The sequence below is a fragment of the Oryzias latipes genome, chromosome 2 (genome assembly GCF_002234675.1).
Source record: "Oryzias latipes chromosome 2, ASM223467v1".
NCBI classification, from domain to species: Eukaryota; Metazoa; Chordata; class Actinopteri; order Beloniformes; family Adrianichthyidae; genus Oryzias; species Oryzias latipes.
The window spans coordinates 13,165,973-13,184,989 of record NC_019860.2 but is presented as its reverse complement, the minus strand read 5'-3'; the positions used below and the strand labels follow the sequence as shown (position 1 = coordinate 13,184,989).

The window sequence follows — 19,017 nt, the reverse complement described above, 5'->3', positions numbered from 1 at the left end:
GGCTCTTAAATATCTGAGTTATGGGACTCCCAGGGTGGGCTGAGGAGGCTGCCGAGTCTCCCAACTAATCCGCAGGAGTTTAACGACGGCAGGCCTTGCGAATGGTGGGGAATCCTTTGGAAGGGGGGTTGGAGGGTGGTTGACCAAAGCCAAAAGGGGTTGGACATGTGACCCAAAACAGTGTAAAAACTCAACTGCTTGGGGGAGGGTATTTTTGTGCGCGACAAGCTTTATCTGAAGTTCAGCCTCTTGTGGAATCATTGGATCTCAGGTGTGAAAGTGGAAGAAAGGTTCCCATTTAAAGAGTTTCAATGCTAAAAATCCTCAGATTTTTTTGTTTTGTGTGGATAATGCTGTTTGATTACACCCCTTACAACCATCTCATTACTTTTATCTTATAAAAGCCTCAAGCTCAATAAAAAAGATTAAGTCAAACCTGACTGCTCTGCAGTATAAAGCACATTTGGGAGATTTGCTGTATTTGTCTCCTGCAAAAATCCCCTCTCTGGCCTCCGATTTCCCACCCATGCTCATGACTTAAAGCACTAGCCCAATTAATTAACAATACACAAATCAATTATGGCCTGAGGTCAAACAGATCCCGGTCTGTTTAAACGATTGGACATTCGTTTAACATGATTTGTGGGTCTTATCTCCACTGACACATTGTTAAGCGAAGGTTTCTATTACCTTAAAGCACCACAAATAACCCGCTTTAATCAATCAGTGCACGTGGATGAAGGGGGTTTACCAAACAGAAATACAAATGACTGCTGCAGGCTGACGTCATATTTGCCTCAGCTTGGTGCAAAACCTGCACCAAGCTGAGGCTGCAAAAGCCGCTATTGGGGCAAAGGTTGATGGGAAGGCAGTTGGGTGACTAAGCTACCTTTGTTCCTTCCTCATCTGTTTACTGGTGTGGAAATTGCTTATTAAAGTGACCACACTAATGTCCCATCTGCCACCAATGCCACAGATTACTGGCTGTCACATAAGCATGTTAATCCACTTGGGGCTGGGTAGCAGGAAACACACTACAGATTTGGTTCTTAACTGCAAATTTAGAGAATTTGGGTAGCTAGCTGGTTAGATAAGATATAAAATTGAGGTTGCTTACTGCAAAAACTTTGGATTTCCAGTAAAATCCCTTCTTTTCTTGCATCCAGTTTAGGCCTTTGTCACAACTGCCCTTACAGGTAGATAAAAAAATGGGTAAATCTCTACAGGGCACACAGGTGGCTTGCAGGAAATATCCGGGTTGTAGACGTTCGTAAACCCGTAGAGTGTGAATGTTAATGCAGATTTTTTTTGGGCATGCTGCTAGCGACAGGTTGTTGGGAACACTCAAACAACAAGTATTAAATAAGGGGAAGTAGGTGAGACGCACGTGTGTTGTACAGGTTTTTCCTTTGTTCAAACCCACCCAAAACCCTGCGCACTGCACAAGGGGCTCGTTAGGGCTGTTCAAGAGATAACTGCATACTCCTTGTGCACAGCCTGACTATTAGAATTTAAAAAATTGAGTAATTGAGGTATAGTTTGTGTGGGCATCCTATGGGCACTTATTGATCACCTACACATGCCATGCGTGAAGCTCTTGCGTGCGGTGAGTAAGGAGCCAGTTCGCGTACCTTACTCATGAATAGGTTTAGGGTTAGATAGGTGTAAGGTCATTGTATCACAACATCATTCGTACATCATAAGTGCATGTAACTTACATTATCCTTACAAACACTTCACAATATACATGCTATGTTCTTTTTCCATTACGTCACGTAATGTGGTCATACAAGCCTTAAGAACACTGCAAAACACCTGTGCTCCCCCTAAAATACAGCTGTAACTGCTGTAGCGACGACCCCGTTTTTTCAGCAGAACTGGCGTGTATTTCCACAAACCTTTTCACACTTTCTTGGCAACCAGTGCTGGTAACTGTGTTGGACAATGTGCCACATCTGGCTAGTCATCATTCAAATCCAAAATAGAGCATATAGTCAGGTCCAGTAGGCAGAGGCGATGATAAAGATCTGTTCCGGACAGGTTTATGTAGAGCTGTGTCATGATTTACAGAACGGTGACCACGGGTCCTTGGGAATGACCCCTAAATGATCATAGCAGAGGCTACAAGTCTCCTCAAGACATACCAAATGAAAGAAAGTTAACTTGTAGAGATTATATTAAACAATTGCCTTTAAAATTGTCTTGTTACAGGACCTTTAAATTAGCAGGAACTAAAGGAACACCAAAGTCATCAATGGAACATTTTATACATGCAATAAATCTCGGTAACGGCTGTTTAATATTTCATACCGTTCCCTGTTGGCGACTCTGCTCAAGATTTTTTTTTTCTCCCAACTTAATGAGAAGATAAGGAGTCAATGTGAAATCCCGCACAAGTAAAGGGATGAATGCCTATCGCCTAATTATGGCATCTTGTCAGCTCCGACTTATGATTTGCTGCTACACTTCAGCAGATGTGCAACAAAGAGCGAATTCATGCAGCCTGCGTATGGAAAGTTAGGAGGAGGGCATTATCTGAACACTTCCTGGCGTATTGAGTCTCGCTTTCAATCATTCTGGTTTATTTCAAGGTCAAGTTACTAAAAGGAAAACCATGGCAATAATTAGAGGGAATGGTAAGAGCAACAGAAAGAAAAAAGGAGATTCCTTTATAGGGCAAAATAAAAGATAGGTATTGACCATAAATAAATATGTCTTATCTGAGAACACATGACCTTACACTAAAGATGTACAACAATATTTTCTCCTATCCGGTACTTTGAATGATATTCTGCTCATCATATCCCTTAACAATATTTCAATCAGACTGAGGTCAGGACTCTGTAGACCTGTGTGGCTCCAACTACAGGAGAACTGCTTGTTCAATTCAAGTTGATGCATGAGCTATCTCCAAACTCTATATTGAGACCTTACCTTGCTGGGCTGTGACTGTTAGTGACAAATTGCAAACAGCAATCACAAGGGGAGTTCCAGTTTCTCAGGTTCCCTCACATGAATGGTAATTACTTGTTTTTGTGTTATGGTAACAAGTTTTGTTCAAAACACTCAGAGCTGGAGTTTATGTCTCAAACGATTCTAAAATCCTTCTAAGTGAAGTTTGCAAGGTGTTTTAAATCACCTTAGATGTCAGATGACCTTATAAAGGGACGACAATCAACTTATCTAAGACTGATTAAATTGTGATTAACCTAAACAGAATGTTGAAATTACAAAATCAGAAAGAACATCAGTGCCACAACAGATTTACATAATCAATCTACCATCAAAGTATAATCTTAATGCTTTACATTCAAAATACCTGCTTTTTTTGTATTGTTAGCTTATCACAAGCCTTAGTAGTTTTCTTATTTGCTAGTTAAAAGTTTTGTTTGATCTGTTGTCTCATTTTTAACAAATGGCTTTCTTAAAGCAAAAAGTCAAATGACGAAACAATTTACTTATACTTATGTTTACATATTAGACTTGCCATGCTAATGCTAATATTGTATTTTTACTTTGGTAAAATAACCTTAAAAATTATCTTTTTTAAAATTACTCTTAGGTAATTTTAGATTTTTTTTCATTTGTTAGGAATCAATAGATAAACAGATTGTACTTTAATTGATCCCACAACAGGGAAATTGATTTGTTACCATAGCTCAAAAAACAAGATAAAAGTAAGAAAAATAATTAATAACAGATAATAAATAGCAACAAATGAGTAGATAATCTACCAGGGCGACTGATCCGTGTAAACAAAAGAATGAATGGGGCCATATATCGTCAGATTTTGAATGAAAATCTCCTTTCAACAGCAGTATGAAAGGTGGCTGAGTCTTTCAGCATGATAACAATTCCAAACACACTGCCCTGGTAACGAAGGAGTGGCTTCATAGGAAGCATTTCAAGGTCCTGGGGTGGCCTAGCCAGTTTCCAGATGTTAACCCTATAGAAAATTATTGGAGGATGTTCTTGTTGCCCTGCAATGGCCCCAAAACATCACTGCTCTAGAGGAGATCTGCATGGAGGAATGGGCCAAAATAACAGTTTGTGATAACCTTGTGCAGATTTATGGAAAATCTGTGACTGTTGTCATTGCCAACAAAAGGTATATAACAAAGTACTGATTTGAACTTTTGTTTTTGACCAAATACTTATTTTCCACCATAATCTACAAATAAATTATTTAAAAATCAGACAATGGAATTTTTCTGGATTTTCTTTTTTCATTTTGTTTCTGAGAGCTTATGTATACAAATGATAAAAATTACAGGTCTCTCATTTTTTTAAGTGGGAGAACATGCACAGTAAGTGGCTGACTAAATCCTTTTTTTGGCCCACTGTATATCCAAAAGTCTACCTTAAATTAGGGCTATGGATATTTCATTTCTGAGGTACTATTTAATGGTTTTTCAGACCATCTCTCAAAAACTAGTGCTTAGAGAGTTTGAGCTGCAAGTGAAAACGTTTGCCCTTTAGAGGCCTTGTTGATTCCTACTGCAAGCAACAGAACCATTGAATTTGTTCCGGGTCGAAAGCTTTTGCTTTGGGTGATGGAAATGCAGGGTTTCTTAAAGCTCAATACAGCCAAGCATCACTGTCATTAAGAGTATTTTCTTGGCTGATTATTATGTATTGCAGATGGCTTATAGGGAAATTTCAACTACATTTAAGTGGCAGGAAAAAGGAATCATGAGAACCATTAGAAAGCTTCATACACTCACTGTAATGTTGATGTCTGCATTAGCGGTGTTTGTCAAACTTCAAATCTAAAGATAATTGTTTTCTCCACTCAAGTCAGATAGTCGTTAGCCATTTTGAGGCCTCTAACCAAAAGTGGGCTCTTGGCCCTAAAGGTCTTTTTACCTGGAGAACTGCTGCTGCAGTGAAATCATCTGCGCCCTTCCCAGCTCTGACTCCTCCGTCACTTCCCGGAGACGCTTCTCACTCTCCAGTCGCAGGCGTCGTTCTTCCTCTAGCTCGTGGATCAACTTTTCTCGCTGCAGACAAGAGAAAAGCTGTTAACTCACAGCAGCCTGAGGCTTAAAGGGTTCTCCAAAGGCCGCCATTTTTACGGCCCACAGGGGCACCATTGATATTCCTGTTTTTTGGGATGAGACCTGATCTTTGACCTCGCCAGAAATAAAAAAAAAAGTGTAACAGGATGCCAGAGCTTGAACACCAGAACATCTGTGACAAAAAGCTCTAGCAGAGCGCTTCTTCTCATATTCTTGTGTGTTTTTTTCAGCTCAATCCCATGTAAGGCAACAATGACATTTAGACTTTTAAATTGGCTGTGCTTGTGGACGCGAGTTGTTGCTTTAGAGTGCTCTGAATGAACTTCCCACTCGTTCTGCCTCTGTGGCAGAAGGTTCACACAAAATGTCAAACAACATCCCTCCAGAGTCTCGCTGTTTCCTGCACTCTTTGTTTTTTAATAACCATCCTCTGCTATTTTCATTTATCCTTACTGAGTTATTGCTTGGTAACTTTGCAAAGGCTTGATTGTTTTTTAAGAGTAACTTCAGCCTCATCTGATCCATCCATTGTTCAGCTACCTATGCATCGCCCTCAGCAACGGGCGTTCAAGAAGCCACTTCTAATAAAAAGTTGATGTAAACACGGATAAATGCGCGTTTTGGGCTTTCACGTTCAAAACTCTAATGCGTTTTCGAGCCCTACATGCAAAAAGTCAAACAACTTGCACTTTAACCAATCACAGACTCGGATTTGGCAGTGACGCATACATGGCATCCTTTTTCCTTAAAGGAAGTGCCAACTGTTTGAAAATTGATCATGGAGGAAATAATTGCGGTTGGAGCCGAGCCAGAATTATGCTATGTTCACACCGGCCTCTGCAACGTGCGTTTAAGCAGCCACTTCCAATGAAAACTCTACGTAAACTCACGTTTATGGCTTTCACATTCAAAATTTGTGCATTCACACGGATAGCTACACAAGCTTTTATGATTGTTATCGGGCTCTAAGTACAAAACACTTTGCAATGAAATGAAAATTGATCATGGAGGAGAAATTAATAACTGCGGTTTGTGCCTGGCCAGACTTATGCTAAGTTCACACAGGCATTGATAGCCCGCGTTCAAACGCCCATAATGATGGGTGAATCCACACTTTTAAGATTCAATACGATACCAATAATAAAATAATATATACAAGCTATCAATACAAATTTTTGGTACCTCTTATTGGTGATTTTTTTTTCTTCCTCGAGCATATTTTTTGTTATTCTAAAAGCAAATACCATCAAAACTGGCCAGGTAACAACTTAAGTGTGCAAGATTAAAAATACAAAATCGTTCTTTCCAAAAGCCCCTACTCGTGCTGTGTTGCTAATGGAAACACGCACAACTCACGGCTCCTCTGTTTTTAGGACTGATGGAGCAGTTCATCATACCGTGGGCTAGGGAGTTTTGAAGCACAAAACATTGGAATAACTCACCAAATAACCAAAAATATCTCAAATTTGACATATACTTTTATTTTCTCCTTTATAAATTAGTAGTCCCATCACTAAGCAGGTATTTCTAATGAAAGGTAATTGTAAACCCAGGCTTTTAGAGAGCTTCAGAAGTTTATTCTCCAATTAAAATAAAGCAAAACCTGGAAGAAACTCCTAACTTTCTGCACAAGTTTTTTTTAGAATTTTCAGGGAGCATTGAAACTTAAAGCAACTGGTCGGAAATTTTTTGCTGACAGAGAAAATGAGCGATGATTATTGTTTGAGTTCTGCAGATTCCCCATAAAGCCAAGCATTTGCTGCTGCTTGCAGATTATGAAGGAGCAGCTGGCTGCCCTTCCCTGCCTGAACATTTAAATGATCAAGTATTTGTCAAAATCTTGCACAAAATTGCAAAGTACATGGGTGTGAGTCCAAGGAGTCGGCTTAATTTTTTTCATTTTCGTGAAAAAATTGAGTTGAAAATCACTTTTTGCGTGTTTAGCGGCAGTTTAGCTCAGGTGGTAGAGCAGGTTGACCAACAACCGAAGGAGGGTTGGCGGTTCGAACCCTGCTTTCCCCAGCCAGCTGTTGTCACCCGAGAACGGGTTCTCTGCAGCTCACCGCTCCCCCAGGGGAGGGGCCAAATGCAGAGAACAATTCATTGTGAGATAAATAAAGTAAAATTTAATTTAATAAATACACCCCACGGGATTTAGTGACACCTACTGGCAAAAGCTCAGATTGCAACCTACAGAAAGATTAACAATTGCGAACATTAAAATAGAGTTTTAGGTGTTTTAACATATTCTTGTGGGATTTGTCTGATGATGGAGGATATATGTAAAGGAAATTCAGTTGCATTTTGGTAGAGGGTGTGAGGGGCTGTAAGCTAGCGGGCAAGCATGTAAATAGTGAGTTCTCAAAAAAGGGAAACAAGGAGTGGTTTGCTTCATGCCAAAAGTCCCGCCCACAACTGCAGAAACTATGCTCTGGACAGAAATTGATTCAATTAACCAGTTAGAACAGGTTACTTTAATTCTAAGTGTCAAAATTAAAACACTAAATGTTTAGAAACGGGCAAAGAAGCATAATTCTGCTGAGTTTTGTAAAAGTAGCATCTACTACTGACCCCTAGTGGTAAATGAGAATATATGTATGTATGTATGTATGAATCAAAATGTAGCTTAAATAAAAACATGACAATAATAAATCACATAGTATTAGAGAAAATGGCCCAAAATAGAATTTTTTTTGATGTTTCCAAAAGACAATTTAGTTTCAAATGATGTGAAAGTAAAGGGAATTAAATGAAATCTTGTCACATGGGTACAGACTGCTTTGAAGTAAGGACAAAAAAATTACAGATGAAAGTCTTCCTGTTTTGAGTTTTAATCTTCTGCAATCTATACGTCAGATGATAGAAAAAGTTTTAAATTGCTTAAAATATTGCTGACATAGTAGTCCTGTTTCATGACAAAAAAACAAACCCCCCAAAAAAACAAATGCATCTTGAATTTTTGTCACTTTTTTGAGTCTTACTGTCAAAATCATAAAAAAACAAAAAAAAAATGTCCAGATATAAATGGTTTTATGAGTCCTTTTATCATCTGCAGGGGAAGCAAATGGACACAGATGTCCTTAATTTTGACAAAGGAAGCCAATGCTCCCCTTCACTCTAGCACGTTAATATTGGGAGTGGGGTCATCTCTGGAGCTCTCAAGACAGTGCGCTGAACTTGATTTTTTTCAATTATTTTTTAGCATTTTTTTTCATCATGGCAAACATGAAATCCTGTCCACCGTCATGGGAGGGATAACACATCAATGTAAGGATGGGGTCATTTAGACCCTGTAAGATAGCACAGGGCTGGAGTTTTTGTCTCTCATTTTTGCTCTCACGGACCAGCATCATGGGGACATCTAGTGGTGGAAAAAAGTACTAAAAATATAAAAGAAAAAAAGAGAAAACAAAGAAACCTCTAAAACTGCACATCTCTGAAGCCAAAGGAGCTACATGCTGTGCCGATTTCAACCTCACATTTCATTATATCATGATTTCTGTCAGAGATGCAGATTACAACAGGCAGTGGGATGGATTATCAAGCCCATGTCACCATTAAAACTGCTCATTGCTTGGGCCATAAATTTGAGCTCTTTAAGGAGCATGCTGGGAGTATGGGGGTGTGCGTGTCATAAATCAAAGTCATAGTGAGGCGTAAAGAAGCAACCTGTTTAGCCAAAAAGGGTCAAAGCCAAATCTTTTTTCCAATGATCTATATAGTAACCAGGTTTATTGATTTTAGATTGCAGCGTTCCCTCTATATGAGCCACCAGTGACTTGTTTTGTTAGTAGCAACGTGTCTGATGTGTAAGTTCATTGTTCTACAGGTTGGCCTGGATTTTTTCTTTTTCCACCAACAAAAATAAATAAATTTAAAAAAAAGCACAGTAGCCTTATTCCTGATTTTTGCAGCCCTGCACGAATGCCCCGGGCATAAACCACCAACTCCTGCATGTCTGCTGACATGCTCCTGCCAACAACCTCCATAACAATGCCGGATTTACAGTCGCTTTTGTTCAAAATATAATTTCAGCCCCTTTACAAGGCCAAAAGTCATTAAATCTAACATTACCATATCTTTATGTGGCCAGTTTTTCTTGCTTGAAATGTTTATTGTCAAGCCTTTTTGTGGCTAATTGGAAGCACATTCTGCTCAGAGCCCCACTGCAGACAGAGAAACGCCATTAGACAGTATCTTAAGTCAACACAGAGGTGCAATGATCTACAAACACGCCCCTACAACTTGCTGTGAGAACATTTACTTTTCTAAATCCAACCATTCAGAAAGATAATCCCCACTTTTTCAGTGGTTTGAGGAGCACGGATTGAAGTTCTGCTGCTGTCCAGTAGAGGGCAGCGGAACGCTGGGGGAAAAAGTGAAAGAGAGCAGCTCAGACAAAGCTGTCAAACAATAAAGTGGATAGAAAAGGCAAATGGAGCAGAGGGGGAGTGATCTATAAAACGCTTTGGGCTGCCGTATTTCGGGAGCTTTCAGGATTACAGCTGACCTCTGCTGTCTTCAGGCCAACTTCATTTCCTGCTCGATAACAAATGTTCCTATCTAGATTGAGGAGAATTCATTACTATCAACACGTAGTGATTCATTCTGCCTTCACAACTGCTTCGTAAATCCCAATTGTGCATCTAAAACCTCGTTATGGTCTCCGTGGTCCAGAAGGAATCTCTGTTTAGTGAGCGGATGTCTTTAGGTGGTTTTCATCCATCTAAGAACCCCCCCACACATACACACACTTTGTACCCTTCAAGATCCACCAAGGACTCTAAATTAATTACAGCTTTCTGCTTTACCGTGTTGGGTGCAGTCTCCCATAAAAGGCAGTTTTTGTATCAGGTTAAGTGCATGGCATTGTCAGCGGACTGTCTGTGCATGCATGAGTGCAGGGTTTTGGGGTACAGTTTGCGGGGCCCAATAATCTCTTCATTACACAGGCCCTCCACCCGCCCTTACCCCCCTTCCCCTCCCACTCAGATAGAGCTCTTTGACTAATCAAAGGGGCCGGGAGCGGATCTGGGGCTCGCTGCAAAAGCAAACATCAGGGACACAAAAGCAGCGCGCAGGTTCTTCATTCATAAATAAAACATGCCACAAAGCTCTGTACGTGTGTGCACGTTGGTGTGTGTGTGTGTGTGTGCGTGGGAGGGGTAGTATTAGTAGGACTGTATTTAGATGAAAGTGTAACATGAGGAGGATTTGGCCTTCTGGCTGCAGCAGACCATTTAAAGAGGATCCTTGAAGCGAATGTATGGAACCCTAAAGATGCAAAAACACAAGAAAGAAAATTCTAGTAACGAGTAAAAAGAAAAAGTTTTGCAAAAGCTAATATAAAATAAAATGTTAATACAAGAAACCTCCTAATGTGATGACAGCCACTGTATTTTCCGCCATCTAGGGAGCACCAGATTATAAAGCAAACTGTCAATGACTGGTTTATTTTCAAAAATATGTCATAAATGTGCACCAAGCTATAAGGCGTATTAAGGGAAACTAAAGAATCAGAGAAAAATGTGACAGTCTGTTAAACTTTCAGACATTCACAGCAACTTTAGAACTTGTTTGTGACAAGCTCTACATTAGCCACGTTAGAATAGTTAGAAATGTTAGCATAATCATAAACCTGTAACTTCTAACATTGTTTGCAACACATGAAAAAAAAAAGACCGATACCATTCAAACAAACGTTACTGTGACTACACTAAATCTGAACCTAGTTAGTAACAGGGAAAATAAAAAACACAGTTTAACACCAATACATGTAAGTAGCATTAGTGTATTGACAATAACACATAACCTTGTTTGGACTTTGAAAAGAAAAAAAAAACAGCCTAACATTTTGACAGTGCATTTTGACAGTAAACCCAACTAGAATTCATCTATATATAAAACGCTCCGGATTTTAAGACAAGCTGTAATTTTTTTGGAAAAAATGAAGGCGTTTGAGTACCAGCATGATGTGGAAAAATCGGAAAGTACAAACACAATTTTTAAAGGAAAGAAAATCGGAAAAAATCCAACAAGAAAATAATGTACTGCTTTACAAAATTGAGACTGCTTTACATAAAAGAAAAAACTAGCTAAATTCGAATATTTACTAAACATAATGGCGTCTTTTGTTAAAGAGGCACTCCAATGAAAATAATGTTTTTTATGCTTTTAACATGATCTTGTGGCATTTTTCTGATGATGGAGGGCATATAGAAAGACAATTAAGCCATTTTTGTTGTACTGGTAATGTTAGGTTGGGCTTGTGAGGTATAAGCTAGTGGGAAAGCCTGTAAACAGAAAACTCTTAGCAATAGAGCAGGGTATCTCTGTCTACAACCCAGAGGCGCATTTTAAATGAACTTCTGCTGTTCTGCAGGAACTATGTCCTAGAAAATGACAGTTCTCATCTGAAAAAAGAAATGGTCCAAAAGATCTTTTGAAATAGTTGCATCCCTTTTTTGGGGCCCTTCTAAGAAATACTAGGGAAACAAAAAGACAGCAAATTATCAGTCGTCACACAAAATTTGTGACTATAAAATTACATGATAGTATTGTGAGTCATGTGTTGTATTCTCCTCAACTTCCTAAGAATTTTTTTTAAACACTATTGTTAGAAAAACTGACTTACTCAGGAATTGTTCAGTTTGTAGCTTTAGATACAGAAGTATGGATAGCTGCACCTATTTAGAGCTATAAGGGGCTAATTTTCAATAGAAAAGTTGATTAGATGTGCCTCTTCAAATATTATCTAAGTATTTTTTTTTTTTATATTTCAAAAGTTTTACCCAGTTTTTTTTTAAATGCATTTCTGCATTGCAAAAACAGAATCATAGGAAAAGAAAAAGAAAAATATGTCTTGCATGAAAACTAATCTTATGAATAAAGTTTTTCAAAAGGAAAATATTCAAACATGTATTAGTAGCAAGAATTTGTTTTCTTAAAGTAAGAATTCTTAATAGGACTATATTTCTAATCGCATTGGCAGTTTTTTTAAATTCTTTTTTATTTTAAGAATTTTTTTATTCATCTCTACCGGGCCTGTTTTTGCAGTGCCACGTTTCCCTTCGTCACATTTTGTGTTCTGTAATAAAAGTTGCAAGGCACCTAAATGTGTATTTTTTTTAATCATCTTTATGTTTGGCTTCTCTAGGCTTCCATATAAATAGAAGGGGACTACACAAAGAACCAAAAAACAAAAGCAAAAAAAGTAAGTACATTATAAAAGATTTTTTTTTGTGTTTTTTATGTGTTTCTTCTAAATATTGCCCTGTTGTTTAAATTATGTTTCTGATTTATTTTTTGGCTCAAACTAATTCTTCTTCTATAATTCTTTAATATAAAATAATTGTATTATACTTTATTAATATAATAAATTATAATATAATATAATATATATAGTATTTAATACTAATTCTTCTTTTTCTTTTATGAATACATGTAAAACTAATTGTATAGAATTGGAATGAAAGCAGATTTGTTGCCTGTAAAATGAAGTTTGAGGTGGTTTTTATTCACTGCAGCACGAGTCCCGCAGGGCTCCATCAATTCAATTATCATGAAGAGCCACTACATTAGAGAGCCCCACTTCTGCATCAGACAGCCACGGGCGCTGCAGCAGATAATACACACACCCCAGGAATATGCTAAATCATACCACTGGCCCATTTATCTTTGCCAGGGGAGATCCCTCCACCTTCCCCCCACCCACCCACACTCTCTGAGTCCATCAGCCACACAAACCTTCAGCAGACAGGAAAAGAAAGGACCGGTGTGGAGGTTTAGACCTGGCTGTTCATCACTCCGATTGATTGGGCTCTCCCCGTCTCTCCGATTGCTCCTGTCCCAAGCTGATAAAGCCATTATGCAGAGATGACACCTGAGTCCCCAAACCTCCACGCTGTCACACGTCCTTCCAAACAGCTGACAGCACCCTGAGCACCACCAGGACTAAAATCTTTTCTCCGCCCAGATTCTTTTTTTTCCCCCTTTCGTATCACCTGGAAGCACACCATCCTGTAGAAGATACTGGCCTCAAAAATGATTTTTATCATGATTTAAACGCTAATAAATCACTGTCAGGACAAGAAAAACCAGCAGGCGTTAGTCAGTGAACCCTTGAGGGTGTCTTCCTCTCTTTGAACAGAAAGAACATTGAGTTTTCAGGACTTTAGAACATTTCCTGTGAAAACACATCTACTCCTTTTTTTAACACGAATGACAAATGTGCTGTAAAAGCAACTTACCATTTCATTTGTAAGTGTAAGCATATCACATCTAAATTGATTTAAACAATCACTTATTTATACTAGTATTTTTTTAAATGATATTAGGAAAAGAATTACCAGGTTATATATTGTAAAAAGTAACTGCCCCCAAACCTTACAACTGCTGGTGCTGCACCCTTAGGGGCAGAAAATGCACCTAAATGTTTGTGATAACTAAAATTACGTTTCTCATATTTGTGAAGGGGTTTTCTTTTTTATTTCACTTCATAGAACTTTTGGAGTTTAGATACATTGAAAGACTGTGAGGGAGTGTTGTCTCTGATCCATACCAGGGTTGTTTGAATTTGGATAGCCCTTGCTCTTTGGAGAGTTTAAAAGCTCACCTGTACTTTGCAAAACATGCAAACCTGCCACCTCTTGACAGTGAGAGGCCTAATTGAGTCATACTTATAGAACTAAAGTCTTAGTTATATATGCTAAGAGTTTTCAGGTCGGCCTGTGGAGGGTTGTAGAGACGAGCGGCCGCATCTTAAGGGGTGTGCAGGTGTTTTTTGCAGTTTACTTAAATATGGATTGTAACGTTGTTGTATTTGTGGTAAGTGTATTGTGAAGTATTTGTTCGGCAAACGTAGGCTGTACGGGACGGGCTGTCGTAAGCAGTTTTTACGCCACGGTCCAGTCCTTAGTAAGGCGAACATACTGACCCCTTACTGACCATAAAGCACCAACACCCTTCACATGGGGTGTGCACATGATACGTAAGAGCCTATAAGATGCCAACATAAACTACACTCTGATTGTCTATCAAAACTTTGGCTCTAGGGGCTCACCAAGTGATCTACATGCAAGTCTTGTGCAGGACACCTGCGTGCCCTGTACAGCTTTACCCATTCTTCCCATGCAGACTGCCCATATCCACCAACAGGGCAGTTGTGGCTTAGGTTTAAGGGAGAGGATATAAATGATGTGAGCACCAAGACGGTTAATAAACTTCTCTAAGTTTAAAACCAAAGCTGCAGGTCTCATTAAAAAGTGGTAAAATGTCTAACAGAGTAAATGTAAGAAAAAAAAAAAAAAAAGGTACAGGCACTTATTACTATGTTATTACCACAGGATTAACAGGCCTACCTGGTTTTGTCCGCATTTAGGTTTGGAAATATCCGCACAAAGTGAGTGATATTTTAAATTGCATGAATAATTTAGGAAGTTTGGTTCACTTTTATGAGTGCTGTTTGTGAAAGCAAACCAAACCAGGTGAATAAGAGAAAGTATTAGCATTGTATACACATTTGAACCAACTCCGCAGGACAATCTTTGAGGCCTTGAAGTAATAAATTGGTAAGGGTTAATGGCCGATGAAATATGCTTTATCAAAAATGAATGCATGCCGTGGAAGCCTGAACCATCCAACACGAAGCGGAGGAAGGTTCAGGCTTCTACGAAGTGCCATTAACCAACTTGTACCATCACTTACAAAAGGCATAAACATTCAATCAGTTTTTATCTTTATTCTTGTTATTTTTTTGGTTTGGATTGTTCTTTTCCAAAAAAAGCGGACAATTTGTTACGTGGTAAGGCCGCTACGTCCTCAGATCTCGACTGCAGCAGCAAAGGAAAGGCACATTTATGCTGGTCGTCACAAGAGATTAAATAAAGCATTAGTTCAGACAGGAAGTTCACCTCTTACCGCTTGCTTTTGTCCAGATGATGAAGCAAAAGTCTGCTTTAAAGAAGCCAGCGCAGTGATATAGAACATATAAGCTGTGTGACCGGAACTTTTTCTTTAGGAGTGCATTAACACAGTGCACTATCCCTTTTTAATGCACACCCAGCAGCCAATCAGAATCGAGAATTCCCCCAGACCATGGTATTAAAGTCCTTAAAGCACCCTAAGTGCTCTCGAGCTTTAGGTCATGAAATCATTGTGGAACAATTTCCTTCAGGATTTCCTGATAGAATATCATCAACTAGGAGTCCCAGACCATTGGCTTTTCCAAAGGTTTTCAAGTTCTTTTTTAGTCAAATCTAAGACTGTTTGAGATTTTGTGCAACAGTAATTTATTTTTAAATATAAAATGTTGTATTCAAAATGAATGGCTCGAGTTTTAAAAATTTTTTCACAGCTTTCGAGCTTTTTCTAACCTTTCACTTTACTGCCACATCTTCCTCGTGAAATAAAAAAGAATCCGATTTTACATTGGTGCGTTGCCGTCAAAGACTTTAAATCTTCAAATCTTTATCCAGCTGTGAAAGAATGCAATGCAGCAATCAGCTCAAACGTGCACAGACGTGTGAACACGGCTCATCAGACCAAAAAAATCCTGCAGATTTTTTTGCTTTTTTCTCAAAGCTGGCTCCTTCATTTTTGTGTGTTGTTTACACAGCCGCTTCCAGCCGTCGTAATCTTTAAAAAAAGAAAGCACAGCCCTCAAACACAACACCTCATCAGAGCAGGCGGCGCTGTCTTTACGAGCCAACATGCCGTTTCAGGAAAACCCGGCTTCCTGCGCTTGATGGACTTCTGAGTGGCATCAAAGGGCGAGACCATGACGGACTCCCATCTCCAAGCTAAAAAAAAATCCAACGGAACATTTTTGTCATGGAAGAGAACTGCTTGATGTGTGTTTGCGCTAAAATACTTTGTGTAACATTTTACAAATTATTAAATAAATGTCATTATACCTCCCCACAGCCAAGGGGCGCAATGTTAAATAGCAGGAGAGCCAACTTAAATATTAGTACATTTACAAACTGTGCTGTTAAGACGATTTTCCCTTACAGAGCTCCACAATGGGGGGGGGGGAGTAGGCATGGGAGTGGGGGTTTGGTAATGGGGGTTTCTTCAGTTTGCTCTTCACTCTGGCAGCACTTTGACATTTATCTCCTTCATGCAGCAATCTCCCTTTCACTGCTAGTGAGGAGCGATGCCTGAGCTCAGAAGCCTCCCAGAAATGCCAGAGAAAGAGGGCGAGAGGAAAGTCCAACAGGGATAATCCCAATTCAAATGGAGCTTAGTGATACCCCCACCCCCACCCAGCCTCCTCCTTTTCTACTGCCATCGCCGCCTCACCCTCCTCCTGTCTGGCACAGATAACTCACTGCACTCTCAGGCACTCGCATTCCAGCTAAAGTCATAATTAGCATGTCATCCACTTGGGCCTTAAAGAGACTGATGTTTTTGTTTCTTTTGTTTTTTGTGACAACTGGCATTCAGAGGGACAAACACAGGTGTCAACTCCAGATGTGAAAAGGAAAATGGAAAGAACAGAATGCCAGTAATGGGGAAACATCTTGGTGAAAAAAGGAACAAACATGGTCTGGCCCAAATGATTTTCCCACAGCTGATAAACACTACAACCAGATTTCACTCTTGCTTACTCGTTGAGCAACATCTGAACTAACTGGGGGCCCATCCTAGCAGCTCCCTGTTAGACATGTTGGATTTTTAGTCTACTCGGTAAACCGTTTACTGACCCAACCATAAGCGTGTGGTGATAACAGCTTTATTCCTTTTTTTCCATTTAGTTGGTGCTTTAATTTTTAACTGCATATGAGAACTGGACTGAGTGAGTACGAGTGAGTGGCATTAACCACAGAAAAAGACTTTCAATGAAATTAAGCCAAATCAGTCGCCTTTTTTTTTTCTATACAAACGAAGCCATGTTGGCGCCAGACAACGTCAATAATCAGTGATTGGTCTGATAGGGTCTGAGTCATCGTTTCTACAGCAACCACTCTTGCCAATCATGAGTGAGCTTGTTGGATGTCCACCTCTACCACTTGAACTTTTATTGAGTCATCCGAATGGTAAGTTAGAACTTAAATATGTGTTTAATACTGCGAGTAGAGCAAGAATGGTTATTCTAACCAAGTATTAACTACTTATTTCTGAATAGAAGTCTTTGGGATTTTGGCTTTTTGGAGCCAGCAGGTACTTCCTATTAAGAACACAAGGGGATAGGGGTCACACGTCCAGTTCTTTTATCCAGCCAATGCAATAAAAGTACAATAGACGATTTTCATGCTTCAACTTCTTTTTTGTTGTTGTTCTTTTCAAAAAAAACATGACAGATTACAAGCATCAAAGTACCACTGAGTCTAATATGTTTCGACTGACTTTAAGACTTTGTTGTAGGATGTGTGTGACCGGACTGTCAGGGGTCAAATGAAATGTGACTTCCTGTAAATGTTGTTGGTTAAAAAGACAAACAAAGCCAATGTGTGTTTGTACCTTTCACCTTTGACTTCAAATTCGTCAAGGCCAGAATTCAAATTGATGGTCTTTATCCAAGACAAAGAATGTATAGAAACAAAGAGGAATTTCTCTGAAAATTTCAAGCTCTGATAATTCGGTGAGAATGAAAATGGAACATAGGCATATATGTGTTCTGGGTCATTTGAAGATCTGATAATATAAGCAAACTAACATGAACAGTACTGGTTTTATGTTAACATCTCATCAGTTATTAATGAAAACTTGATCTGAAGATTGCTAGAAATTGATCTCTGCCCATTTCAGTCTGCAGCACTACTCTAGTATGAACTGAACTTAAGATGTATTGAAACCTTCTGCAAAACGAGCCCAAATGATCATTCCTCCACCTCCGTGCTTAACAGAAAACATGTTCTACTCCAATGTTAGAACCTTACATCCTTTTTCTTAAGTGCTATCTAACCTTTAACCGGGTAACAGAGGCTTGTATACCTGAGATGACACTTTAACATTTTTCCAAAATAACAGGTTTTAAATTGTCATGGTTCACTGGGTAAGTAGTGCTGTTTAACCCTTTAACATCTGAGCTTTAGTTTTAAACAAAAAAAGAAAAACAATGAAGGCTTTTAAGCGACCATTATAGTTCAGAAAATATGGTAAGTTCCTCCCTAAAAGTAGGGCTGGGTTTTTCACACACTGTTTTTGCATGTTTACTGTGTATAAGTTTGCATGGGAGGATGTATTTACTTAATTTAAAGACACGGTAAGCCGCAGATGAATTATGTCTTGAGCTGTAAAAACTCATAATTAAAACAGGGCGTGCTTGCTGTTTCACATGACTTATGAGTATTAACTGTAATTTGCACATATTTTTTTTCTGGGGCAGCAATTAACTTGTAATCTCAGGAATCTGTTAGTTTGCTCCCCCGAGCGGGTACGCTTCTTCGTGTTTTTTAAAATCCTTTCTTGTGGGAAGAGGAGCTGAGGAAAGAAAAAAAAAAAAAAACAAGCACTCCACCTTAGGGGATCGATCCCACAAAGAAGCGCAAACATGTTGGGAGTTTATCAGCCCCTGTGTGCTGTTGCTGCCGGCGTGCTGCCATAGTCAGAGGGGTTGGAGCCAAACAGCTGCGCCTGCGGTCAGCTGCGATCAGCTGCTTTACCACGTGGCTTGACTTCCTGACCTGCCTCAGACACACTGGGTGCAAAAATGTGGAGGGAAGATAAGCACTTATCATGACCTCTTGAGCCCCATTGTCTGTTTTCTCGGAGAATGAAAGCTCAGCACTAGAGTTATGCTTTTAAAGATTGAGCCAATATAGACATGAGCCGTGAGTGGGTCAAGCTCCAGATGTGTATAAATTGGACCGGCTCAAAAGTTGGCTTAAAAAAATGAACTCAAATATCAAATATCCTTCCCCTGATTCTATAAAAACATACTAAAAACCTTAGAACAGGGACATTCTAAGAGTGTGAATTGCTTTACCATTGTTCCTTCACTCTTGCTTCGTGCGACTTCCCTCTGCAGGCGAGCCACAGCCAGCTTTTCCCTAAA

The 19,017-nt window shown here is 39.2% G+C and overlaps 1 protein-coding gene across 4 annotated transcripts in view; it reads right to left on the bottom strand.

Annotated features, from left to right (window-relative positions):
- LOC101162908 (nck-associated protein 5) overlaps positions 1-19,017 on the bottom strand; it is a 155,881-nt gene that overhangs the window by 56,892 nt on the left and 79,972 nt on the right. For all 4 annotated transcript variants that reach the window (XM_020708326.2, XM_020708329.2, XM_020708323.2 and 1 more), the window contains 2 exons: positions 18,949-19,012; positions 4,867-5,000 (listed from right to left, as the gene is read on the bottom strand). In XM_020708326.2, coding sequence (XP_020563985.1) covers positions 4,867-5,000; positions 18,949-19,012 — 198 coding nt within the window. The remainder of the gene's footprint in view (positions 1-4,866; positions 5,001-18,948; positions 19,013-19,017) is intronic.